The sequence below is a fragment of the Prunus persica genome, chromosome G2 (assembly GCF_000346465.2).
Source record: "Prunus persica cultivar Lovell chromosome G2, Prunus_persica_NCBIv2, whole genome shotgun sequence".
Lineage (NCBI taxonomy): Eukaryota > Viridiplantae > Streptophyta > Magnoliopsida > Rosales > Rosaceae > Prunus > Prunus persica.
Window position 1 is genome coordinate 19,194,723 of NC_034010.1, and position 26,403 is coordinate 19,221,125.

General features: G+C 39.0%; 4 protein-coding genes and 1 long non-coding RNA gene across 5 annotated transcripts; 3 read left to right on the plus strand and 2 right to left on the minus strand.

The window, feature by feature from the left end:
* On the minus strand, positions 899–2,492 carry LOC109947024. The gene is made up of 2 exons (XR_002270033.1): positions 2,380–2,492; positions 899–1,079 (listed from the first exon to the last, which is right to left on the minus strand). It is a non-coding gene; the product is annotated as an uncharacterized LOC109947024 (long non-coding RNA).
* Positions 4,967–9,033, plus strand: LOC18786914 (carotenoid cleavage dioxygenase 7, chloroplastic). Its single transcript, XM_007221046.2, has 6 exons — positions 4,967–5,809; positions 6,422–6,550; positions 6,655–6,786; positions 7,668–7,934; positions 8,063–8,463; positions 8,581–9,033. The coding sequence occupies exons 1-6, from the start codon at positions 5,038–5,040 to the stop codon at positions 8,725–8,727; spliced, it is 1,848 nt and encodes a 615-aa protein (XP_007221108.1). The 5' UTR covers positions 4,967–5,037; the 3' UTR covers positions 8,728–9,033.
* Positions 11,728–15,082, plus strand: LOC109947202 (nuclear pore complex protein NUP62-like). The gene is made up of 3 exons (XM_020556942.1): positions 11,728–13,293; positions 13,583–13,661; positions 14,124–15,082. The coding sequence occupies exons 1-3, from the start codon at positions 12,476–12,478 to the stop codon at positions 14,988–14,990; spliced, it is 1,764 nt and encodes a 587-aa protein (XP_020412531.1). The 5' UTR covers positions 11,728–12,475; the 3' UTR covers positions 14,991–15,082.
* LOC18787643 lies at positions 15,964–19,808 on the minus strand. Its single transcript, XM_020557372.1, has 4 exons — positions 19,751–19,808; positions 16,957–19,511; positions 16,611–16,835; positions 15,964–16,530 (listed from the first exon to the last, which is right to left on the minus strand). The coding sequence occupies exons 1-4, from the start codon at positions 19,806–19,808 to the stop codon at positions 16,198–16,200; spliced, it is 3,171 nt and encodes a 1,056-aa protein (XP_020412961.1). The 3' UTR covers positions 15,964–16,197.
* Positions 20,542–26,349, plus strand: LOC18786989 (nuclear pore complex protein NUP62). Its single transcript, XM_020556941.1, is given in 10 exon segments — positions 20,542–21,208; positions 21,210–22,263; positions 22,613–22,709; positions 23,004–23,082; positions 23,772–23,894; positions 24,301–24,378; positions 24,832–24,935; positions 25,347–25,434; positions 25,521–25,619; positions 26,051–26,349. Coding segments are annotated over 10 exon segments (2,136 nt in total). The 5' UTR covers positions 20,542–20,887; the 3' UTR covers positions 26,144–26,349.

Below are 26,403 nucleotides of genomic sequence, written 5' to 3' on the forward strand. Positions count from 1 at the left end.
CATTTAAGCCCAAATTCGGGGCTTGGTGATGGCACGCCCCATATTCAAAAGAAAAATGACCAAAAGTTCCTTCTGTCGGCAGCCCCGGTCGAAAAGAGGGAAACAACTTTGTTTGTAAGAAACTCCGAGCCTGTTTGGTATTCAACTTGAATCCAACTTTTTAAACTCAAAAACAGAATTTGAGTCCAAAACAAAGAAAACATGTTTGGTAGTCTTATTTTTAAAAACTCAAATTCAAGAACAACAAAAAAAAAACACCCCAATTATTAAAAACAACAAATATCTGTTTTTTCAGTTTTTTTTAACAACCCACAAGTTCTCAAATTTTTAAGATTTTAAAACAGTTTTCAAGTTGCATACTAAACAAGTTTTTGAATCTTAAAAATAGATTTAAGAACTCCTTATTTTAAAGAAAAATCAAAGTTTTTGAGCTCCCTATTTAAATAGGATACTAAACGTCCCCTCCATTTGCCTGATTAGTTTTTCTTAGCTACCAATTTACTTTGTTTTGCTTGCAAGGCATATATATAATTAAAGTCAAATTTTTTTTTTTCTCTCTTTTTTCATGAAAATTTATCTCTCAATATGCATTTTAGTTTGTGAGTATTAGATGATTGTTTAGTACACCATAACTCAACTACGAATTTAAAAGTAATATTCCACCTCTTATGTCAACTTTCTCATATAGAGGATGACAGGACCCGAACCAAATTCCGCTTTGGAATTCGAGTCGAACCCTGTGCGTATCCGATACTTGGCCAATGTCGTGCACAATTGACCAAATTGCCCTTCTAATTAAAATTTTAACCTTGACTCCTGCCGAAAATTCGGCAGAATCTCCCCTGTAATTTGCTCAATCCCAAAATTTCCACCTGTCAGGACGAGCAAAATATCCATACAACCAACTGCCAGCACTTCAATATACATGCCAAAAGTTCCAATCTCACTCTAGGGCAATATATCAGAGCAATCCTAATAGTTTACAGAGAAGTGAAACTTTTTACAAACCAACACTTCTGTAACAAGGAGGCGCGGAAGGCAAGATGACCCGGTGGTGGATTTCCTGTGCACGCTACAGCCTAGGGGCGCAAAACATTTGAAAATGTGAGTGGACAAAAAAAAATAAAGGTTCATAAAATATCCTAAGAATATACTAACCCCCATTGTAAAAAAATAGTTAAGTAAAACTGAATATGTACTCTGCATTTGAAGCATACTAAACTCACGACATTCACATGCTGAAATCAAGGTATTTATATATTTATATAAATATATACAATCGTATTCAAGAGCAATAAAACTTGCATGAAAGCACTGAAATCCAAACTTGCATAAAAACACTGTAATCAAATTTGCATAAAAGCAATGTACTTAAACCTTGCATAAAAGCATTGCAATCAATTAAAACTACCACTCGGGTGTACCCCTGTAATTCCGTCAATTCCCCTGGCAGGTCTCGGCGACACAAAGTCTATTTGAGCCGTAAACTGGCAGGATTCAGGGGACTATAGTCAACCTGATCCGCTGGCAGGCCTCGGTGACACAAAGTCAACTCGAGCCGCAACTGGCAGGATTCAAGGGACCGTAGTTAGCCTGATCCGCAATCCTGGCAGGTCTCGGTGACACCAAGTCACTCCGAGCCGCAAATCCTGGCAGGTCTCGGGACACCAAGTCAATCCGAGCCGTAAATCCTGACAGGTCTCAGTGACACCAAGTCCATCCGAGCAGCAAATCCTGGCAGGTCTCGGGACACCAAGTCAATCCGAGCCACAAATCCTGGCAGGTCTCGGTGACACCAAGTCAATCCGAGCCGCAAATCCTAGCAGGTCTCGGGACACCAAGTCAATCCGAACCGCAAATCCTGGCAGGTCTCGGTGACACCAAGTCAATCCGAGCCGCAAATCCTGGCACCCACGGTCCGTGCGATCCCGAAACTCGTGAGGCAAATGTCAAGTGCACTGACAAAACTGAGGGTAAACTGGATGTCGGTAGACATCGGCATAACTGAGGGTAATAACCATAGATGGGTACTCACGGTGGTTTAAAATATATAACATTTCTGGAAAATCTGCTGAAGAACTGAATTTTTATTAAATCAAGAACTCTGAGAAAATATAATATATACTCCTGAAAAATCTGATAAATAGCTGACTTTTGTTAAATCGGAAACTATGCTGCTATTTTATCTGATGTAAATTTCAAACTCTGCTTTTTGTAACTCTTTAGCATATCGACTAAGCAGCATATAAATAAGATATGTAACTTCACAAAGCATACTAGGAAAAATCACAATTAATAAACCGTGTTCAAGATCAAATAATAAAACTCATTATATAAACTCATTTGTATAAAATCATTTATGAAAGAAATTCCACTCACTCCTGGTCCGAGCTAGCTAGACCTCCTGAAGGTCTCTCCTGCAGGCTTGCCTGGTCCCGGGTGCCTGGGTCGACGAAAATGGTGGCCGGAGGAGGGAGATCGATGGCGTTGAAGTTTCGGTGACCTCCCAGCGGTTTTCTGCATTTTTCGGTCAGTATAGGCCTCGTTGCCGGCGGGGAACGGTCGGGGAAGGAAGGGGACGTCGTCCCGGTCGTTTTGGTACCGGCCCCGTCCACAGCCGTGGTCGGTGGCCGGAGATACGAAGGAGAGAAGGGACGGACGCGGGAGAGGGAGGGAGGGAGGTTGGCGCGAGGAGAGAGAAGGCTGAGCTGGTTTTTATAAATCCAACTTTGAAATATTTACGGTTGTGCCATTGAGCCTCTTTTGACCATAACTCTCTCGTTACAACTCCGATTCAGGCCCACTACGTGTCTATGAACTCATTTCACCGTGCTCTACGCAACGGTGTAAGTGGAATTGTCAAATTCCTTCTCGATCAAAAAGTCACCTTTTTCTTAATAAAATATTCCGATGGCAAAATTGTCTTTTTGCAAAATAATATATTCCTTAATTGTGAATTTTAGGTTTGGGTTATTACAGAGGAAATCTTCCGCCAAAAAATATATATATATATATATAGAGTAAATCTTTCTTGATTTTGTAATAGACAAAAGTAATTTTTGGTCATTGTAGTTTGTTGAATTTATCATTATAGTCCTCATAGTTTCATTTATGTCAATTTTAACTATGTAGTTTAAAATCTCGTAATTCAAGGACAAGTTACAAATTCACTCAAATTCTTTCAAAATACCCTTCTATGTTAGGGATACGTGCTTACTCCATCACGAAATTATACGAAAATTTGGACATATCCTTAAATTGTGATGGATGTCAAACTATATTAGTTAAATTGCTAAAATTAAAACCACAAAAACAAAAGTGAAAAATTCGATAAACAATAAAGAAAAAAAAATCACTTTTTGCCTTTGTAATATCATGAAACTCATATGGACATTTTGAAAAATGCCAAAGGAGAGATAAATATTTTTTAAAAAGCTAAAATGGACAAAAGTGTCCTTATTATTTTTGAATTTCATAAAAAATCCTTTACATTTGCATGTATTTGGTTTAAAAGTTAAGAAATTTTTTTTTTTTTTTGTTTTAAATTTGATTTTTTCTAAAAATAAAAAAAAATTTGTAGCTAAAATATAAATTTACTAAACTGTCTCTCGTATACCCTCAGAGGGAGATGAGATGCATCTTGGTGTCTAATATATTCACGACACACTTCCATAACTTCTCTACTCCCAATAAAATTATCGTTTGTTCCCACGTAACCCTCCATTTAAAAAAGTGGGTCCCAAATCCCAAAGCATGAGTGGATGGAGAGGAAATTGTGTATAATGCATGCATTAATATAATAGGGTTGAGTGGGAGGCTGAGATCAGTCCTCTATAGACGGCAGACGTAGGGAATCAGTGGCCCATTTTTGTCATCATTTCCCCCGGTATCATACCAACACCTAATTGTGGTATCAAACTCTAAATCATTGTCTTATTAGTGGTTCTATTAAACAAATAATCTGCCCACTTTTAAATATCGCCCTCCACGTCACCAAAATGCCATTTCTCTCTCCTCTACTTAATACACGTATTATTAGTAATATTTACTTAATTCCATTTTTACAAGCCAAAATTAGCATTAAAAGTGCTAGCTGGTCTGAAATAGGGGGTCATTCTTTGTGTGAGACGAACAAATGATAGATAGGGCAACTTCATGTGTGTGTCTGTGTGTTCTGATTCGGATTTCATGTGCATGTTTTCTCTATTATTTTAGATTTTGGTATGACCTTGGCACACATTCTCAAGTAAAAAACACACCAACAAAGAAGATCGGAAAGTAATATTGATTTGATTATAGCTTCGAATTACATCGAATTTGATACGATGTCACAAAAATAATGTATGTGTGGCATATATTCAAATTGTATCGATTGATCATACTATATGGCAATTGATATGAAAATGCGACTACTTTACCATTACTTAAAAATCAAAATATGTAACAAATTAGCTTTTATTTTAGTGGTACTTTTTTTTTAATATTGAACGACGTTTCAAACTCAATACTCTTAATTATTTTAAAATAAAATAAAATAAAAATTTTAAAAAAATTTGTTTAAATAATTCTAAAAGTTGTAATTGAAAAGTAAATGCAAATGTATAGTCATTTTGTTTGCTTTTGTTGAGTGCTTAATAAATATGTATAACAGCTATACGTGACCGTACTATTCTATAATTCTCCTATAAAGAATTCTTTTTAAATATAAATAAATAAATTCTCTGTCCATAACAAGTTTTTTCTAACAAAAAAATTAGTAAATCCCAAGCATTATGTCTGCCATTTAATCTGCAAATTTCTTTGCCCATGTCCTCCATAACACACAAAACATGCCCCCACCATGCACTTTGGAAGGGCACAAAGTACACACCCGAGCCACAGAAGGGATGGCAAATCCGTAATTAAACCAAGTTTCCAATGGCAAATCCCACCACCATGTCCTTAAGGTTTATATAATTTCGAACCATATATATATATGCTACCACCGTTTGCTCAATTGGCAGCTCCTAAAACTTCCAAAACCCACCACCCCAAAAAATGCAAGCCAACCCGAACCCCTTCCAAATTATTCCCAAACAAATCTTCCCTTCACTGATAAAGCTACCTCCGGTGCACCAATCTCCGTCCCCAGTGCCCACCAAACCACCGCGTGCCATATCAATCTCCACACCCAACGAAACCAATCGCGGTCCAATTACCATTTCAACCCTAGACGTAGTAGATGACTCCGTGGCTGCATTTTGGGACTACCAATTCCTCTTTGTGTCACAGCGCTCAGAACAAACCGAACCCATCGCGCTCAGAGTCGTGGATGGTTCGGTTCCATCGGACTTTCCCTCCGGCACGTACTACTTGACAGGGCCGGGGCTCTTCGCCGACGACCACGGCTCCACGGTGCACCCATTGGACGGCCACGGCTACCTTAGGGCTTTTAAATTTGACGGGTTTGGCGAAGATGTCAAGTTCATGGCCAAGTACGTGAAAACTGAGGCTCAAGTGGAGGAGCACGACCCTTTGACTGACACGTGGCGGTTCACGCACAGGGGCCCGTTTTCGGTGTTGAAAGGTGGACAGAAAGTTGGGAATACTAAGGTGATGAAGAATGTGGCGAATACTAGTGTGTTGAGGTGGGGCCAGAGGCTGTTGTGTTTGTGGGAAGGTGGGGATCCGTATGAGATTGAATCGGAGACGTTGGATACGATCGGGAGGGTAGGTCTGATAGACGGTTGTGATTCGGAGGTGGAGATTAGAGACCGTGGTGGCGGTGTATGGGATGTGGCTGCAAGATTGCTCAAACCAATTCTGTACGGTACGTGCGTGTATGTAGAATAAAATTAATAGATGAGACTAATGGTGAACAAAACAAAGTAAATTGCTTTGGCTGGCTTTGGGGGAAAAAAAAAGTATCTGTCTGAATTTTTAAAGAGAAAGCTTGTTTTCAATCTGTTTCAGATGGGCATTTGGAGAATAATATTAGTTAGAGATTAAATCTGTTTTAAATATATAATAATATGAATAAGTGACCAGATGGAATATTGTATGATTAGTAGCTATAAACAAGGAATACAAAAAGCAAACTCCATTAATAAAATAATGATGAGGAAGGGGTCCAAGTTATTGTTATTTTATATAGTGAAAAAAGTTAAGCGTGATTCACGAGAATATTTCACTTAGAGTTTTAAAAAAATGAGTATGAATCGAGCTGTAAATTTAGAGAGTAAAAATTAAAATATTTATGAATAATACATAGAAGTTATACACATATAATATTTAACTAATAGTCTTATATAAAAAGGTTATGCAGGTTTTTGTTTAAGTAGATCATGACGAGAAAATTTAAACAGAGAATCCGAATTCCCGTTTTGTTTTATAGTTGTTTAATATTGTTCATCATATATTAAAAGGTATATGCCTTGTACAGGAATTTTTAAGATGCCTCCAAGGCGACTGTTGTCTCATTATAAGCTCGATGCTCGCAGAAACAGGCTTCTTATGGTGTCGTGCAATGCAGAGGATATGCTTTTGCCATGCAGTAACTTTACATTTTATGGTAATTAAGGGCATATGCATGAGCCCTTTTATTTAATTATTATGTGGATTTTTTAATATATAATATATATTGTTTTTGGTTTTTGGTTTTTGGTTTTTGTGCAGAATATGATTCAAATTTTAAGGTGTTGGGAAAGCAAGAGTTTAGCATACCTGATCACTTGATGATCCATGATTGGGCTTTCACAGACACTCACTATATATTATTTGCCAATCGCATCAAGCTTGATGTTGTCGGTAGGTTAATTAAATAAGTTATCGTCATTTTTTAAATTATATATTAAATAATCATATGAGATCTAGAGAATATTGAAGATCCTTCCATCTTTACAAGGTGAAAGTGTACTCACCAATTGCACTAGCCCTCACATTTTTTTTTTGGTTGAATACATGTAAAAGGTGAAACGGGGCATTCCATTGAAAAGTAAAATAAAAGTTTCAAGCTTAGGTGTTAAGTTTGTTAATTTATGTAAAGAGGCCTACTATATAAAAATTAAAGAAAAAGCCCCAAATTTTTTTAGAATCAAGCCCAAAGCATCAGTTACACACATAAAAAGCAATCTTTGCTACTATATCTTTTGCGTTAAAAGGTGTTATAGGAGGCCCCACTTTTTGGGGACCCTGTGCCGTTGCCCAGCACGCACAGTTTGTGTGCCGGGCTTAGGAGGGAGGTTTCTCACACACTATCAAGGTGTAATGGAAGTTCGAACCTGAGACCACTAATCTGTAAGTCAATGCTTTTTTCAACTGGGCTATACCCTGTTGGCCATTTTTTAATCATTTTAGATTATGACTCAACGATATGATTGCTAATGAGCCATAAATTGACAGAAAAAAACTTACTTCATACAAGATTTCACCTCCTCCTTCTTTTGCGGTTAATGTTCTCCACGTTAGAAACAATTAGAAAGGATGGCCAATGGTTAAAGTTTGTGCAAAAGCATATTCGATACAGCCATATTGTTGTTGGTTAAAGTCCCACAAATCTTTAGTGACAGACAAACATATGTTACATCGTCAGGTTAATTGTCTATCAATTATACGTTGCTAAAGACATATATATTATGTAACCAAACTGTCGAGATAAAATTAATTGCTAAAATAATATTAAAATGCAGGTGCAATGACTGCAGTTTGTGGGACTTCTCCTATGATAACAGCATTGTCGGTGAACCCTAGCAAGGCCACATCTCCCATATATTTGCTTCCTCGGTCTCCTAATGAAAATGGTCGAGATTGGAGAGTGCCTATCGAAGCTTCTTCACAATTGTGGCTCCTACATGTAGCCAATGCTTACGAGAATCTGGATGAGAATGGGAATTTGGAGATTGAAATACATGCTTCGGCTTGTTCTTACGAGTGGTTAAATTTTCAAAAATTATTTGGTAAAATTTTCAACTCGTGACATTTAGTCTCTACTTTGTTCCAGGAAGTCATGACTATCGAAGAAAGTCACATATTACTATCTACAACTGCTAATTAAGACTTATTTGATATTGCTTCCATGGTACAGGATATGATTGGCAAAGTGGTAAACTAGACCCCTCGATTATGAACATAAATGGAAGCCAAAGCAAGACGCTACCTCATCTTATTCAGGTCTCCATAAACTTGGATGTGAATGGAAGCTGTCAAAGATGTGATGTGGAGCCTTTAAACCTGTGGAACAAGTCATCAGACTTTCCAGTTATCAATCCAGCCTTTTCAGGAAGCAAAAACACATACATATATGCAGCAGCTTCTTCAGGTTCTCGCAGTGCATTGCCTCACTTTCCATTTGACATGGTGGCCAAGCTAAATGTTTCAACGAAATCTGTGCTTACATGGTCTGTTGGGAGCCGGAGATTCATCGGAGAGCCCACTTTCATCCCCAGAGGTTCTGAAGAAGATGATGGTTACATTCTTGTAGTTGAGGTAATACATTTGTTTTTTTGACTGAAAGAATTTATAGACCCAAAAAAGAAGAAGAAGAAATTGGGTGTTCAAAATTTTGAAGTGAGACTCATGGTATATATGTTTCTTGTATGGCAGTATGCAGTTTCAGTTCAAAGGTGCTATCTGGTTATCTTAGATTCCAAAAGGATTGGAGGAGAGGATGCACTAGTGGCAAGACTTGAAGTTCCTAAGCACCTAAATTTTCCTCTTGGTTTTCATGGTTTCTGGGCCACTGCAGAGTAATGTCATTTTTTATTTAAGAAAAATAAAACAAAATATATGTTAGACAGCCCACGTAATCTAGGCCTTATCTCCTCAAACTATGATCAAATTTCATATTGCCTCATAAAATTTAAAGTGGCTCACTTTTCTTTATTAATCGATATTTTTTATCTCACTTTGTCTTCAATCGTTTAAGTACGTCAAAAATTTTGTTAAAAACACTGTTGTGGCATGAGTGGAACCCACTTTTTATTGAGATGTATGCCACATAAGTGCCACGTGTAAAAAAAATTATTTTCTTTTAAAAAATTGCTCTCTCAATCTCAACCATCACACCCCACCCCTTATCCACTGGCGCTGCACTAGCCACACACCTACCTCCACCGCCCATCGCCCCGTGCCATGTAGCCAAGCCACACCCACAACCGTCACCCATTGCCACTCCAAGCCAAACCCAACACCACCACTGTCACCCCCAGCCGCCTCATTTGCCTATTGTAGGAAGGCCAAGAGCCACAAAAAAAAGGCGATTCCCACTTGCTCACAAATGTTGACTTTCTAAACCCCAAATCTACCATTCCATGAGTGAGTGAGAGTGAAAAAGAATACAGCAAAACAAAAAAGAGCTTATGCTAAACCAATCTGAGCTCATATTGATATGGGCTAATATAAAACTCTTATAGAAATGAAGGATATGGGGTAGGGATCCTATTGGGAATCAAAAGATTGGGGCTTTAGGGTTCGCTGCTTGTTAATTAACCACTTCAGCACCTTCAACTCTCTCTCTCTCTCTCTCTCTCTCTCTCTCTCTTAAAATTACCTTCCTTTTGCTGGATTGCAATTTTGTTTCTCTCTCATAGTTATCTTTTTGTATTGTATAATAAGAAAGATAGTTTTGTTTCTGATAAGATAATTTTTATACTAAAAAACCTGGTAAAAAAAATAGGTTTTTTTTCTTTCCAAAATATAAGATTTTCCAGTCCAGTCTCAAAAAGCAAGCCATCAAACAATGGCTAGAATTCAACGTATGGTCCAGTCTCAACCAATCCAGTCCACAATATAAAGTCGAATCCAATCTTGTCCTATCCGGCCACCAAACGATGCCTCAATATTTGATATAAACGGGACTTTTGCAATCAGGGATGGACTTATGATTTGAAAATAGGATGGACTAAATTTATCTTACATTTAAATCTAGAAAACTTGACGTACAAGTAAATTTCATTGAAGTATGAATTTTAAGGTCAATTAGCAATTACATGATAAACTTCTCCATGAAAGGAAAAGAATTGAAAGCATTTATTATCCATTACAAAAGAAGAGGGGAAAAAAAAAAACTCAACCATTTTAATTCATCCAAGCCAACTTGGAAAATAAAAATGAGAAGAAGTAGCCAAAATTTATAAGAAAAAAATATTTGAATTGACGTTTTATGTACACTATAAAAGGTAAAGGTTTTTTTTTTTTATATAAATTTATTTACAGAAAAAAGTAAAGGATGTTCTTCTTTCTTTTTTTTTTAAATGAAAAGTAAAGGATGTTCTTTAAGAATGTGTGTTTTCTGAAAAATGCTGAATAATAAATATTAATTAATTAAAGAAAAAAAAAAGATTTTCTATGAGTGGGATCACTGAAATAAGATGTATAGAGGTGTGCTTTAGTGGGCTAAATATTAATATTGAACTATAAAATATCAAATCACCCCGGTTATAGCCAATATTAGCATCAACATAAGGCCGTCCTGCTTGCTACTGCTGCTGTGAACATATCTGTTCTCACTATCCCACCCCCATTTGTTACTTTTCCAAGTGAAGTGCAAGCAGAGGAAGAAACCCACGACTGTTTATTGGTATATATGAAATACATATTTTTTTAATATATTTATTTTGCGTACGTGTTGTAGCGAAAACAAAGAGGAGAAATGCTTATTGGTATATGGATTTATTTTACTATTAATTTTTATATATAAATAAGTTGTCATTTTGGCTACGGTTGTGGAATCTGTGTCTACATAGATAGGGATGGCAAAAATCCCCATAGGGGCGGGTCCCCGATCCTAACAAGGGGAGATTTTGGAGCTAAACGAGTATCGAGTACGGGGATCCCCGAATTTGAAAAATCCCCAACGGGTATAGGGAGGGGATGTTAATCCCCGAACCCGACCCGAAAATATATATGTTTATACTTAAATAAATAAATAAATATACAATTATAATATTTATGTTTAACCCTAAGTTAACCTCCATCTCCTAATTATTCCTAATCTTCTCTGGAACTTCATATTGATATCATTTTAAATAGTTGAGTTGAACTTTATAGTTAATTTGGATGTGTTGAATGATAATTTAATATGAAACTTAATGTTAAAATGTATGATAAATATTTTTTTTATGCAAAAAAAATTGAGGATTCGGGGTGGGTATGGGAGATAGTCCCCCGATGGGGATGGGGACGGGGATTCCCCGAAACCTATTAAACGGGGTTGGGTTCGGGGACGGGAGAGAGGATGGAGAGCGGGGACGGGGATGGTGTTGTCATACCCGGCTCCTACCACGACCCGTTGCCATCCCTATACATAGAGAATTATTTTGGTATAAAGACAGAGTTGCAGCAGGGCAAAAAATAACATAGGACCCACAACATATAAGGTAGGAACACCTATTGTCATGGCGGAAACTTAATGGCAATGCCATTAACTACCACAATTAGGTGTTTTATGGCCAATCCGTGGCCAACACCCTTTGACCACGGATTGTCAGTGACCAACTTGAATGAAGGTCACGGACTTTCTGTGTCTTATAGTGATGTTTTCTAGTAGTGCCAACTAAAAACGACATAGGCAAAATTGAATTGGGGGTGTATTTTCTTGTTAGGGTTGGCGAGAAAAGAAGTTCCCAAAGCAGACCATTTTCTCATATGAGTTTTGTTTTTTCTATCAATTGGAAACCAATTCAACAACAAACCAAAGACATTTACTTTAATATAAAAAATTGTGGGCCCTCTTAGTTAAGGGCCTTAGGCCATCATTCTCGATCATGTTTAGGACCGGGCAACTTGATTAAGCCCATATATACTATTTTCATTTGTTTTAATTCCTTTCAATTGGTTAAGTATGATAATTTTCTTTTTATAAGTTCAAGACAAAATAACAGTATGAAGAGAGTAAACACAACAAAACCTCCCCACCAAAACACACAGCAAACAAGTTCTCAATACCAAAAGGCTCAACAAACAAAACATCTGTAGCAAGATTGGTCTTATTAATCGTCAAAAAAAAAAAAAAAAAAAAAAAAAAGACAATGAAAAAGGAAACAAGTGTTGGAAACGGAAGGAAAAGTAAAAGTGTTGGAAATTTTTTTTCTTTCTTTTTTCTATTTGTGTGTTTAAGCAAAACAAATTATTGAAGTGTTGGAGTTGATGAGATTTTCCAGATTGGTTTCATCTCGTTCTTGGTACATTTGTAAATGTTGTTGGGTGTCCAAACAAAATGTTGTTTTTCTAAAATTGGGTCATGGTATTGGGTGTTCAGAAATAGTTTCTGGGTGTTCATTGCACAGCCCAGCCCATGAACTCTTGTTGGAAGCCGAGGCAATTGACATTGACGAGCGCTTGAACACTTCGGGCACAATAAAAATTTAAAAATAGAAATCAAAAAACAAAAAGACCCTCTGAAAATGAAAGCGTTAACCCAAAAACCCCAACTTTGAAGTACCTCGGGGAAAAGAGAAGAGGGAGAAGAGAGCAGGGAGAAGAGAGAAGAGGGAAAACAATGTCGGGCTTCCCATTCGGATCCTCCTCCTCCGCTTCTTCTCAGTTTACGCCTTTACCATTGACCAAACCTCCTGTCATTTCCCCCGCCACATCAACCGGGTTCTCATGGTCCTCCGCCCCAGCTTTCGGGTCCTCTAGCCCTAGCTCCGCCGCAGCCCATTCTTTCGGATTCAGGTCCTCAGCAGCGACCTCCGCTCCATCATCCTGGTTTTGCTCCTCGGCTTCAACTGTATCGGCATCCAGTTCACCCCTGATTGGCTCCGCTTCCGCTTCCGCTTCATCTCGGTTTAGCTCAATTTCCTTCACACTCAGCGCACCCTCTTCCCTGTTCTCATCTTCCACTGTTTCTTCAACACCCTTGTTCAGCTCTGCTTCGTCGTCTTCAGCTTCAACTACACCCTCATTCCCACGCTTCTCCTTCCAACCAGCCTCGCGTCTTTCAAAGCCAACAACCTCAACACCCATCACTGTTACTCCACCAGCAACGGCTTCAAGCTTCTCGTGCGCACCATCCACTTCCTTTGGTTCACAACCCTCTTTCGTATTCTCCGATACCGCCTCATCACCCGCCCCCATTTCCTTCGCAAAACCCACCTCACAGTCCTTCTCAACTCGTTCTGTTCCATTGTTTTCTACAGTCACCACCACAAGCGTTTCTTCGACTCCAGCTGCTAGCACTACAACCAAAGCCTCTTTCTCTATGCCGAGATTCGGTGCGACTCCTACGACAAGATTTCTTAGGAAGAAACAAACACCTGTAGCTGCAATGACAACAACTCAGACATCAACGTCACTTGTTGAGTCTTCAACTAGTGGGTCTGTGTACTTTGCCTTAGTGATAACTTTGCATTATGTTCTTTTTTTCTTTAGGGTTAATGCTTTTCGGTATTTCATAGCTCTTCTTGTTATAAACAAGATTTCTTAGGAAGAAACAAACACGAGATTAAACTTGAAACATTAGATGGAGTGCTGTTGTGTAACTTTGTGGTGTACCTAAACTATCTAGTGACAACTGAAAATTGAAAAGAAAAATAAGTAATCATATCCTTATAAAGATTTGGGACTTGTATCTGACGTCTGCTATTATGCCCTGCTTGTCTTATAGGACAACTTCTACTGTCAGCACTAAAATATCTACTGCACCAAAATTACCTTCTGAGATCACAGGGAAGACTGTGGAGGAGGTACTTCATATGTTTTCCTCTTCTTTTTAAGTAATGTTGTTTTCCAACCTATGCCTTGTGTTCTCATTAAAAAGAAATCTAGTCCTTGTGATGCATTTTATTTTGTACCTTAATTGAAGATCATCAAGGAGTGGAATGCTGAGCTCCAAGAACTTGTTTAAGTATACTGGTTGAGATATATGAACTTAAAGCCAGTTTTCATTCTGTATGTTGATACAGTAGTAACTTCATTTGCATGATATCTTCAGTGAGTAGTGCTTTTACTCGTAGTTGTATATCATATCCATGTAAGTAATATGGGACAATCAATTTTTGTTCCTTATTTTGCTGTATTGAAGATAAAAAGACTACTTATATATAAGCATGCACAGATTGATTTTTCCATTTCTTCAGTGAGTAGTGTTGTCTTCTTATGTTGGCTGATTCTGAGTTGCTCTGGCCATTCTTTCTCTGTTTTGTCAGGCTCCCCTTACTTCTTTCAAGCATGAAACTTCATATCCTATTACCACATCTGGTCCTTCAGCTACATCTGATTGCTCCAAACTTGTGGAGCAATCTACACTTGCTGCTGAGGTCCAGACTTCTAATGCCATCTCTCCAGTACAACCCTCAAGTCTGGATTTTGATGCTCTAGATCTGGAAACTCAATTGGCGTTAATATGTGGAGGCTCTTCTAGTTCTGGCTTTACTCCCAGCGTCAATGCTGAACAAGCCATTTCTAGGATCAAGCTCTGGCAAGCCAAGGATTTTGCTGTGGAAGAGGGCCATCAATCTGTGGGGGAACTCATCAATAATTTACAAATTTTGGCTGAAGAGAATCTCATCCCCAAGTCTATTTTCAGTTCTGGAGTCACTTCAGCTCAAGAGTTTCAACAAGCTGCAGACTTATGGGGAACAATTCACACTTCCTTCGAGCAAGCTATCACCTGTAGAAATGTCTATAAAAGATCTACTGAAAATTTAGAGAAAGATAGATCTCAATGCTTTGCTCAGGACTTCGAATTGCAGTATCTCAAAAATGAAGCTCAAGAGGTAGAAGCCGAGATTGCCAAATTGCAAACACAACTCAAGGCCATCAAGACCAAGGAAAAGGAAGTACGAATTAAATTGCAACGTAACCTTAGAGATGCTTGGGAGTTGCAAAAACAAATCACCACTGCCCAACCTGGATTGGAGGAGTCTCACGCATTAATTCTGAGAGGATCAAAATTGAGAGCAGACATGGATGCCAAGTTTAGAGTTTTGAAAGTTATTTTAACGGGTATTCTGCTGAATTGCCCCCTGAACTTGTACGTAATGCTCAATTTACACCCTGACCTTTTTTTTTAGCAAATTAAAGGCTCGAATTAAATTGTATTATCAATGTTCCCCCCACCGTCAAAATTCGAACATTTCATCCATTAGTCCGTCTATTTGACCCACGTTGACGCTTGATTGAGGGTTATTTTCGTCATTAGGTGCGGATTGAATTAGCAACCTCTCCTCTCTCACACACTTCGCACTTCTCTTTCACATTGGTAGGGTAGGGTTAGAAAGGGACCAGAATTTGGGCGGGAAAAAGGACGAAATCGAAGGTTGGAATCGAACGAAATTGAAGGTTGCTGAGAGAGAGAGAGAGAGAGAGAGAGAGAGAGAGAGAGAGAGATGAGGACGAACGCACACAGAGGGAGTTCAGAGTTGGAAGATGGCAATCCATGGATGTTGCCATCACGGGTCTGCTACTGTGGGAAGGTTGCAAAAATTCAGACTTCGTGGACCTCTTCACATCCAGGACGAAGATTTTATGTTTGTGCACAGGTGAGTTGAATTTTGAAGTTTGGGTTTCAAATTTGCAGTTTTGAATTTCCACCTTTTAAAACTGTGTTTGCAGAAACGTTGTCAAATGTGGGAGTGGGGTGACCCTGATATGTGCAATAGATCTAAGCAAATAATTCCAGGACTGCTGAGGAGAATTAACAGTTTGGAAGCAGAAAAAAAGAAAGGGAATTCGAAGCTGAAAAACCCATGGTTTTGGGTGTCATTGTGCATGTTTGGGGTTATTTTGTGCTTGATTTTGAATGAAGATAAAGGCACAAATGGGCAGCTGTAGAAATGGATGGGTAGTTGGCATTTTGTAAGGGCTAGAAAGGGATGAGTGCTTGGCATTTTGTAATGGTTAGAAAGATGGGTAATTGGCAATTTGTAATGGTGAGAAAAAGATGGGTGATTGACTTTTTGTAAGGGTAAGAAAGGGTGTGTAATTGACAATGTAAGAACTGTTTTGGTGAATGAAAATGCAAGCTGTCATTTTGACCATTGAAATAGTAACTATCACACCAAATGAACTGCACTTCAAAGGCCAAAATATACAACATTTGAATTCACATGTGATTACATAAAAGCTTGTCCAAATTTAGTTTCAAAAATACATCTTCATCCATTCACTTCATATCAAAATCAGTTCAACAATATACTAGCAAATAGATTGCAAACCAAGATGATCTAGAACACCAAAATAAACATAACAACTCTTGAGCCATTCACTTCAAATTGCTGACTAAACTCTCCATGGCCTTATTCGTTTTGCTGGAGATTTTAACCTAGGCCTTTTTGGAGAAGTTACCATAGGTTGAGGTTGTGAACTTGAACCTTGATGAGCTTGTGAACTTTGGGCAGGTTGTGGAGGAGCTTGTGACCTTGGGGCAGGTTGTGAAGGACCTTGTGAATGTGGGACAGATTGTGAAGGAGCTTGTTTACTTGGGGCAGGTCCTGAAGGAGCTTGTGAACTTGGGGCAGGTCCTGAAGGAGCTTGTGAACTTTGGCCAGCTTGTGAATCAGCAAATAGATTGGTCTTCCTTATGACATAGGGGGCCTGAGCTCCTCTTTTCACCTGTTCCAAGCATAGATCCCTTAAGCCTTCAATAATGCAATGATTGATTCAAAGCACACCACAATAATCCAAGTACTTACATTAAACTTTGGTCTGGCCTGAGTTTGTTGTTGTTCACTAACAACACCTCTGCCTCTCTTAACACCTCTGACAGTTGTTGTTCCACTTGCAGTTGTTCCACTTGCATTAACACTTGTAGTATCAACATCTCCATTACCAGTTGCAGCTCCTTTTCCCCTTGCACCTCTTCCCCTCACAGCTCCTCTTCCCCTTCTACCGCATCTTCCTCTACCTCTAGGTTGCCCCTTCATTGTCAAGAACAACAAATCACATGTTAATATAGTAAAAACAGTCCAATCACATATTAACATAGCCATTTTCAACAAAAATAAATATGTAAACAAACAAATTAAGAACAATTATAACCTGTCTAAGTTGGGGACAGCCAGCAAAATTGTGACCTTCTAGTCCACAGTTGCGGCATGTCATTACAATGCCATACCTTTTAAGTTTTGTTGCCCCTTTTGGTATTTCATCAGCTTCTCTATTTCTGCTAAGTTTGGGCCTTCCTGGTTGGATGCGATAAACAGGTGGCTTGATAGGTACATGCCCTGTTTTTCTCCAATATGCTTGACTAGGCATTGGAGATATATAGCCCTCATAAGCCCTATCATATGCCGGCCTTTTGTAAAGTGCATGCACAAAATCCAGAGGGCTGTGCTCACTCTTTGCTATTGAAGCCAAGGCATGTGGACAAGGAATTCCACTTAAGTCCCATTTTCTGCAGGTACATGTATGCCTTTCTAAATCCACAACAAACATAGCTCCCAACATGCTATTAACTTGATACTTCCCCCCACCAGCATACGAAGCTATGCAGTGGCCACTTTCAATTGAATTCTTCTCCACAATACCAAATATTCTTGGACCAACCTCATGGGGCCACACTGTCTCTCTAAGTCTAGCCATTCTAAGCATCAAGTAGGTTCTAATTCTCTCCAAAAGAGTAACAATGGGCTTATCTCTTGCTTCTAGAATTGCAGCATTAAAACACTCACACAAGTTGTTTAGAAGTATATCACACTTTGGGACTGTACTAAAGTGTGATCTACTCCAATGAGCAGCTGGTCTCTCCTGAAGCCACTTATAAGCTGCCTGAGATTGACCCAACATCTGCTCCATTTCAGCTTCAAATACAGGTATTGTTGTTGCCCTAGCTGCTGCCCACAACCTCTGCTTGAAAGCTGCACCAGTATGGCCTGCAAGCTTGAAATTATTGTGCAAGTGCCTCACACAATGCCTGTGCTCAGCATTGGGCATCAAAGCATGAAGGGCATTCCCCAAACCCTTTTGCTTATCAGTAATGAAAACCCATCCATTGCCATTTTCAATACCTACATCTTGAAAGAATATGTCAAAGAACCAACCCCAAGTCTCTGTATTTTCAACTTCAACAACCGCAAAAGCAATTGGATACATCCCATTATTTCCATCAATCCCAACTGCACTTAGAATCTGTCCTGGATGAGAACCCTTAACATGGCACCCATCAAAACCCACCACTGGTCTACATCCTTCCACAAATCCCTTTTTAAGTGCTCCAAAACATACATAAATCCTCTTGAAAATAGGATTCTCACCTTGCAATTCAGTTTTCACAATAACAGTACTTCCAGGGTTATTGCTCTTTAACTCTTCACAATAATCCCACAACTTACCATATTGCTCTTCAATACTACCTAGAATTCTCTTTTTTGCAAAACTCTTGGCTTTATAAACCTGAGCCTCAGTTACATCTATGGCATAATGTTTCCTTATTAACTTCATGAAATCTGTCACTTTCATATTGGGATTATCTCTTAACTCCTCATCAAACCTCTTAGACAGCCATGATGATGTGGCATACTTGGTTCTTTGCCTCCTTCCACATGTATGCCTTGGAACATATGTCTTAATCCTTGTACTTGGACCTCTCCCCACATGAGAAGCATATAGCATCCAAGGACATGGAACCTTTTGTTTTTTATCTCCTTCACATTTGAGCCTCACCCTATTCGAATCATTCCTCACCCACTTCAATGGCCTTGCACATGAAACTGCATAATACCTTATTGCTTCCCTACACTGCTCCATGTTGGTAAATTCCATTCCCAAATGGAATGTTGGCTTCAGCAAATCAGATTCTCTTCTAAACTGCTTAAATCTAGGAGCTTTTCTTCTGCGGCTATGATTTTTCACACCTTCACCCTCATCAGATTCTTCATCAAGACTTACAAGATCGTCGGTATTGTAGTCTTCACTGTCAACCTCACCAGGTTCTTCATTGTATTCACCATTTTCTTCATCAACTACATGTTTATCAAACAAGTTATCATCCTCTTCCAAGACTGTCTTCAACCCTTCTTCATCTGACTGCTCGAACTCGGAGTCAATCAACTCATTGTCTGTCTCACTGTCATCATCTTCAGCCTCTTCTACACTATCATCATCTTCAGCCTCATCATCTTCACTGTCATCTGCCTCATTATCTCCCTCCTTATGTACCTCATCATAACCATCATCATCTAAATCAACATCCACTTCTACAAACTGGTTCCCCAACTCACCAACATCAGTTTCAGTTTCAACTTCTACTTCCAACCCCAATTGCGGAGTAGATGCAGATGCCTGGCTCTCTGGGAAATGCGGTTGATTCTTATATGAGAGATATAAAGGTTGAACTCTAGAAGTAGGTGTATACTCCACAAACTCAACTACATGGGCATCTACTTCAATTGGAACAAACCCCCTTCTTTTGTTCCAGTAGTGGTACTGTATTTTTTTATGGTCATATCCTAGAGAGATAGCAACATCAAACAGGTCAAGCATTGACAGGTGGTCAGCATTACAATTGTCTGCCCAAGTAACCTTCCCCCGAACATACTTCCCCTCTGAAATATAACCTCCATGGTGAATTTCTAGGGAGAACAAATCTGGATCACCTAAAAAAAACAGAAAATTATATATAAAACCACTATTTTATCACACCAACTTTTCTTTACTGCCCAACTACCATTCGTCCACCGATAATTATGCAGACAAAACAACACAAATGCTTCGGGACCACAAGTGTTTCATATTCAAAACAGCATATCAGACAACACCACAAAATGTGCAAACAACCGACACCAAGGACCACACAAGCTTAAACAATTTCAAATTGGGAAAATCGATTACTTACTGTACTTGGGAGGAGGCCCTCTGTTCCGCACCTGCAAAGGCAACACATCCAGACTCATGCTGCGTCGAATCAACAGAGCCAAAAGAACCTTTATGAAAAAGCTTTCAGATTCCCTCGATTCCAACCTTCGATTTCGTCCTTTTTCCCGCCCAAATTTCGGTCCCTTTCTAACCCTACCCTACCAATGTGAAAGAGAAGTGCGAAGTGTGTGAGAGAGGAGAGGTTGCTAATTCAATCCATGCCTAATGACGAAAATAACCCTCAATTAAGCGTCAACGTGGGTCAAATAGACGGACTAATGGATGAAATGTTCGAATTTTGACGGTGGGGGGAACATTGATAATACAATTTAATTCGAGCCTTTAATTTGCTAAAAAAAAAGGCCAGGGGGTAAATTGAGCATTACGTACAAGTTCAGGGGGCAATTCAGCAGAATACCCTTATTTTAACCAGTATTGTACTATAATATATTTAACATATGGGCTTTTTAGTCCTAAATCCTAATTGAGATTAAACTCACTTAAATCATTATTTTCAAACCAAACCAACTTCATAAAATGCCCACAAATATTAACACAACATAACACGATTTTTTAGAAATATAATAACAAAACATTAATTTTGAGGTTATTACGGGGGAATGAAACCTACAACTTTGGATGTAAAGGTAAATGCTCTTAACCATTTGAATTATAAACTTGTGAAACTAGTATAATCTTTGACCAACCTTGCGAGACTAGTATAATCTTTGATCTAAAAGAGAAGAGACTAGTATGATTTTTGACCCAAAAGAGAGAGCGCGTATCAAGAGACTAGTGTCGTCTTTGAAAATAAACAAATTTAAATGCTGTCGGGTGTCCAAACAAATTCTATTTTTTTTAAATTGGGTCATGGTATTGGGTGTTCAGAAATAATTTCTGGGTGTTCATTGTAAGGCCCAGCCCATGAACTCTTTGGAAGCCAATGACAAGCACCTGCACACTGCACACTTCGTAAACAATAAAAAAAAAAAAAAAAATTGAAAAATAAAAAGACCCTCTCTGAAAATGAAAGCGTTAACCCAAAAACCCCAAATTTGAAAAACCTCGGTGACACTGTTACAGAAGAGAGCAGGGAAAAGAGAGAAGAGGGAAAACAATGTCGGGCTTCCCATTCGGATCCTCCTCCGCTGCTTCTTCTCAGTCCACTACGCCTTTCTCATTCACCAACCCTCCTGCCTCTTTCCCCGCCACCTCAATCGGTTTCTCACTTGGGTCCTCCGCTTCCCCATTCGGATCCACTACCGCACAGGCCGCCACCTCCACCTCTGGGTTCTCGTTCGGATCCTCCTTCAGTGCCTCCATTTCCTCCTCCTCATCTCCCTTCCGTTTCTCCCTCGACACCGCCTCCTCCCCCTCCGCCCCCTCCGCCCCCTCCGCCCCCTCCGCCCCTGCTTTTGGGTCCTCTAACCCTAGCTCCGGCCCGGGCCCCTTCTTTCGGATCCGGAGCCTCCACCGCCACCACAGCCTCCTCTGCTGCCGCCCCTTCTTTTGGATTCGGGTTCTCAGCAGCAATCTCGGCTCCATCATCCCTGTTTGGCTCCTCGGCTTCAACTCCGCTGTTTGGTTCATCTCCATCCCAACCCCTGTTTGGCTCATCCTCATCGGCGCCCGCGCCCGCTCCCGCTTCCGCGCCCGCGCCCGTTTCCGCTTCCGCTTCTACTTTATTCGGAGCACCGTCGTCCACCGCTTCGTCCTTGTTCGGAGCAACTGTATCGGCAGCCAGTTCACCTCTGATTGGCTCCGCTTCCGCTTCTGCTTCATCTCTGTTTAGCTCAACTTCCTTCACACACAGCGCACCCTCTTCCCTGTTTGGCTCATCTTCCACAGTTTCTTCAACACCCTTGTTCAGCTCTGCTTTGTCGTCTTCAGCTTCAACCACATCCTCATTCCCAAGCTTCACGAGTTCCTCTTCAGCTTTCTCTTTCCCAACAGCCTCACCTCTTTCAAAGCCACCAACAACCTCCACACCCACCAGTGTTACTTCATCAGCAACGGCTTCAACCGCTCCAAGCTTCTCGTTCGCACCACCCACTTCCTCTGCTTCACAACCGTCTTTCGGATTCTCCAATGCCGCCTTATCAGCTGCCCCCATTTCCACCGCAAAACCCACCTCGCAGTCCTTCTCAACTCCTTCTGCTCCCTTGTTTTCGACAGTCACCACCACAAGCGCTTCTTCGACTCCAGCTGCTAGCACTACAACCCAAGCCTCTTTCTCTATGCCGAGTTTCGGTGCGACTCCTTCTACTTCTGCAGTTTCGAGTACAGTTGCAACCGCTTCAATAGCAGCGCCTGCCAGCTCAGCTGCGCCTTCCAGCACAGCAGGTTTGTTTACAGGGTTTGGAGTGTCCTCCGCAGCTGCCTCTTTAGGGACTACTGCCGCTGCTTCTTATACTGGCTTTTCCTCGCTGACAAAAGGGTCGACGCCTGCTTCCTCATCACAAGCGCAACCTAGCACCACTTTGCCTGCATTTGGTGAGTTTTTTCAACCCTCTTTGGCTATTTTAAATATTTTATGAAAACTTCTTGGGTTAATTGTCTCTAAATTGGTTAAATTCCCATTTAGAATCAATATCAGGTGTATGGGTAGAATGCTGAATTGCATTGCCAGATTATATTGTGTAGGACTTTTAACTTTGGAGGCTACTTGTTTAGAGAAATTTGAGTACCTTATGCTTGGTGCCTGAATTGGTATTTGTTATCACTACACAAGGCACATGAAAATACCATGTTTTGCTGAATATTTTCATGTCTAGCTCAAGTATATTTTTGGTTTGCTAGAAAGGTTCTGATGAAGTGTGATTGTGCAAATTTAATTCTGTAGGTGCCACTACTTCGGCACCTGTAGCTGCAGCGACAACCAGTACAAGTACCGCTGCAATTCAGACATCAACATCACTTATTGTGGCTTCCACTAGTGGGTCTGTGTACTTTGCCTTAGTGATAACTTTGCATTGTGTTCATTTTTGCTTTAGGCTTAATCCATTTTGGTATTTCATATGCTCTTCTTGTTATAAACAATTTTCTTATGGAAGAGCAGATTAAACTTGAAAGATTAGATGGAATGCTGTTGAGTAATTTTGTGGTTTACTTAAACTATCTAGTGAAAACTGAAAATTGAGAAAAAAAAAAAAAGTGTAGTACAAATTATATATAGTTATAAAGATTTGGGACTTCTATCTGACTTCTGCTGGTCTGTCCTTCTTGTCTTATAGGACAACTTCAACTGTCAGCACTACAGTATCTACTGCACCAAAATTACCTTCTGAGATCACAGGGAAGACTGTGGAGGAGGTACTTCATATGTTTGCCTCTTTGTTTTTAGTAATGTTGTTATCCTATGGAGCTTTATGAGCGAAGTGCCACTTAAATCCAACTTTCATATGCTAGGCCTTATGAACAAAATATTTTGAAAATTCAACTAGCGAGCATTAAATGTGGTGAAGGCAAAATATATTCTGTCATACGCACATAATATTACACTATAAATTCAGTCTCTCACAACTTAAATAATTGTTTATGTTTTCATTGAAAGGCTAGTCCAGGAATTGAAAAGAATAAAAGGAAACTAAGAATGAAAATCCTTGTTTATCCAAATAACATTTGAACCCCCTCAGAGATAGGGCACTGAATTTTCAATACCCTCTACAACTATGTGGAGTAATTGCTTCCATCTTTTTTCATCTTTTTTTTGCCACTACTTTCATTTTTAATGTCCACTTGCCACTACTTTCATTTTTAATGTCCACTTATATATTCTTGTCAAAAGAATGAAAGGTGACACATCTCTTTAAGGTAATACTTGTCAATACCAGTTTCTCTACCCCACTCCCTCTAATGTTATCAATGCAACTCCATTTTATTACAGATGATAAATTCTTTCTGTATTATGACCTATCCAATCTATTCCTTGTTTTCTCATTAAAATTATTAAAAAAAATTATATTCCTTGTGATTCATTTTCTTTTTTACTTTAATTGAAGATCATCAAGGAGTGGAATGCTGAGCTCCAAGAACGTACTGGAAAATTCCGAAAGCAGGCCAATGCAATAGCAGACTGGGACAAGAGGATTTTGCAGAACCGTGATGTTCTTCTTAGGCTCGAGGTGATGTATTTCCCAACATATCAGAGAACTTGTTTAAGTATACTGGTTGAGATATATGAAGTTAAAGCCAGTTTTCAATTCTGTGTGTTGATACAGTAGTAACTTCATTTAGTTGATATCTTCAGTGAGTAGTGCTTTTACTCGCAGCGGTATATGATATCCATGCAAGTAATATGGGACAATCAGCTTGTGTTCCTTCTTTTGCTGTATTGAAGATAAAAAGACTATATGAGCATGCACAGATTGATTTTTCCATTTCTTCTTTTTCTACTATGCCTATCTGTTTTCCTTCATCTGCTGGTTTTTCTTTATTTATTTTCACTGTTCTTATGTACTAATATGGAATTGTTTAGAATTTGTTATGATTAATAATAATGTTTAACTTCCATATGTTTTAATTATTTAGATTGAAGTGGCAAAAGTGGTTGAAACCCAAGCTAACTTGGAGCGGCAGCTAGAGTTAATCGAGACTCATCAGCAAGAGGTACTTTCATAAGTCTTTTGTATTTTTACCATACACTGCTATAATTTTATTACTGGGCACTAATTTTGGGATAGCCCTCATTATGTCAGTCTTTGTATGTAATCTACGCTGATGCATCTCAATTGTTGTTTCCTTGATTTATGAAGCCACGCTTTTATTTGTAAGATGAGGTCTGCAATTGATCCCCTTAGATAGATTTGCACATCGTGGGCACAAATAAAATCACACATTGTGATTATCTTTGTGGAGGCCATTATAATTATTAAAATCTTCTCTTTTAACTTTTTTGTATGTTTCAAGCCCTAAAGCTGATACATGGAAGCATACTTTTGTTAGTTCAATTAGTAGCCTTCAAGAAATTTGTAGAGCAGAAGGACATACAGAGCTGCCTATAGACCACAGAAATTGGAAATATATGCATGATAAGGTTCCTTCTTCTGGTTATATTGTTAGGTTGATAAGGCTTTGCAAAGCATGGAAGAAGAAGCTGAGCGTATATACAAGGACGAGCGTGGATTGATTCTTGATGATGAAGCTGCATCGACAAGAGATGCGATGTGAGTTATTGTACTATTGCTATTGTTTTAATTTATGTGATGGAAATATTTTTGGCATCTCTATGTTTCTGGACCAATTGCATATGTTTTTTCTTTTCCCTGTTCCAGTAGTACATTTTTCGCATTAAGAAATCTGAACATTTTGGTGTCACCATTCCTGAAATCAAATTGTGAAGTTTGTTCCTACTCAATTGACTTTGGTGACTTGATGTGGAGTATAGGGAGCGTGAACTAGCCAATTATTGTTGGTTTATGGGATTAGTCTGTTGATTGTCAGGCTATATTTTGTGGAAATTGGATTTGGTCCAACTATGCTTCCTCTCTCGCTCTCTCTCGTGCACGTGACAGATACAAAACACAAAAGTACACATAAAGGTTCCTCTTTTCTCACTATTCTGATTTCAATTGCAGGTATGAGCAAGCTGAGTTTATAGAGAGAGAACTGGAGCAGGTGACAGAACAGATCAAATCAATTATTCAGACCCTAAATGCCAACCAGGTAAAGGTTTTCAGTGGTGTTTCTACTTCTTAAGAAGCTTTTCCAACACATGTAGACGAGTATAACGATGCTTTCATTTTGTTTAGGGAGGAGAACTTGATACAAATGATGGGATGGCTCCATTAGATGTGGTTGTACGAATCTTAAACAATCAGCTCAGTTCTTTAATGTGGATTGATGAAAAGGTTAGTATCTTTGTTGCATAGTTTTTTGAGTTATTATAATTAGCTTTAAAAGGGATGCACTTAGTTGGTTTTATTAGTAACTAGGAGGTGTAAAATACAAGGACTTGCTGATCTGGTGTTTGTTTTGGGCACCCATGTGCTGGTAGTAATGGAAGAGTTGCAAGTCTGGAGAATCATAAAATCTCAAACTCACTGTTTCCTTTAAGTTAGAAAAGTTGGGGAGGGGGAACATGCACTTGTTCTTATTAAAGAATCTCAGTTTATTCTTTAGTTTTTTGGTATTTTGTTCTTTGTTTTCGTACATACCAACATTTGTAATATCGAAATGTGTGCAGAGAAGTGTTCTTCAAATACACGTGTTACTATTCCATCTATATTTTCAGATGCACTTTGATTTTAATTGGAACACTGATCTTCCTCCATTTCATCAGGCTGAAGAGTTCTCTTCGCGAATTCAGAAGCTTGCCAATCAAGGTCCTGCTGCAGATCGTGAATTAATGAGTCCAAAATACTGGATGTCCTGATCTTTAGAAGTGTAAACTACCTTTATTTTCCTCCAAGATCAGGTTCTAACTGTTTGAGATTGATATATGCCAAATATTCTTTGTAATCACCATTGCGGTGCATAAATGTTGATCTTCCTGGATAAGATGATTATATCATATATTCAAATCTCTATTAACAGTTTGTGAATGTTTACTTGACCTCCTTAATGATTTTGCTCTTTTGTGTAATTGACTGTTTTAAGAATCCCATGGCATGTGATGTCAATCTTTCTTACCGA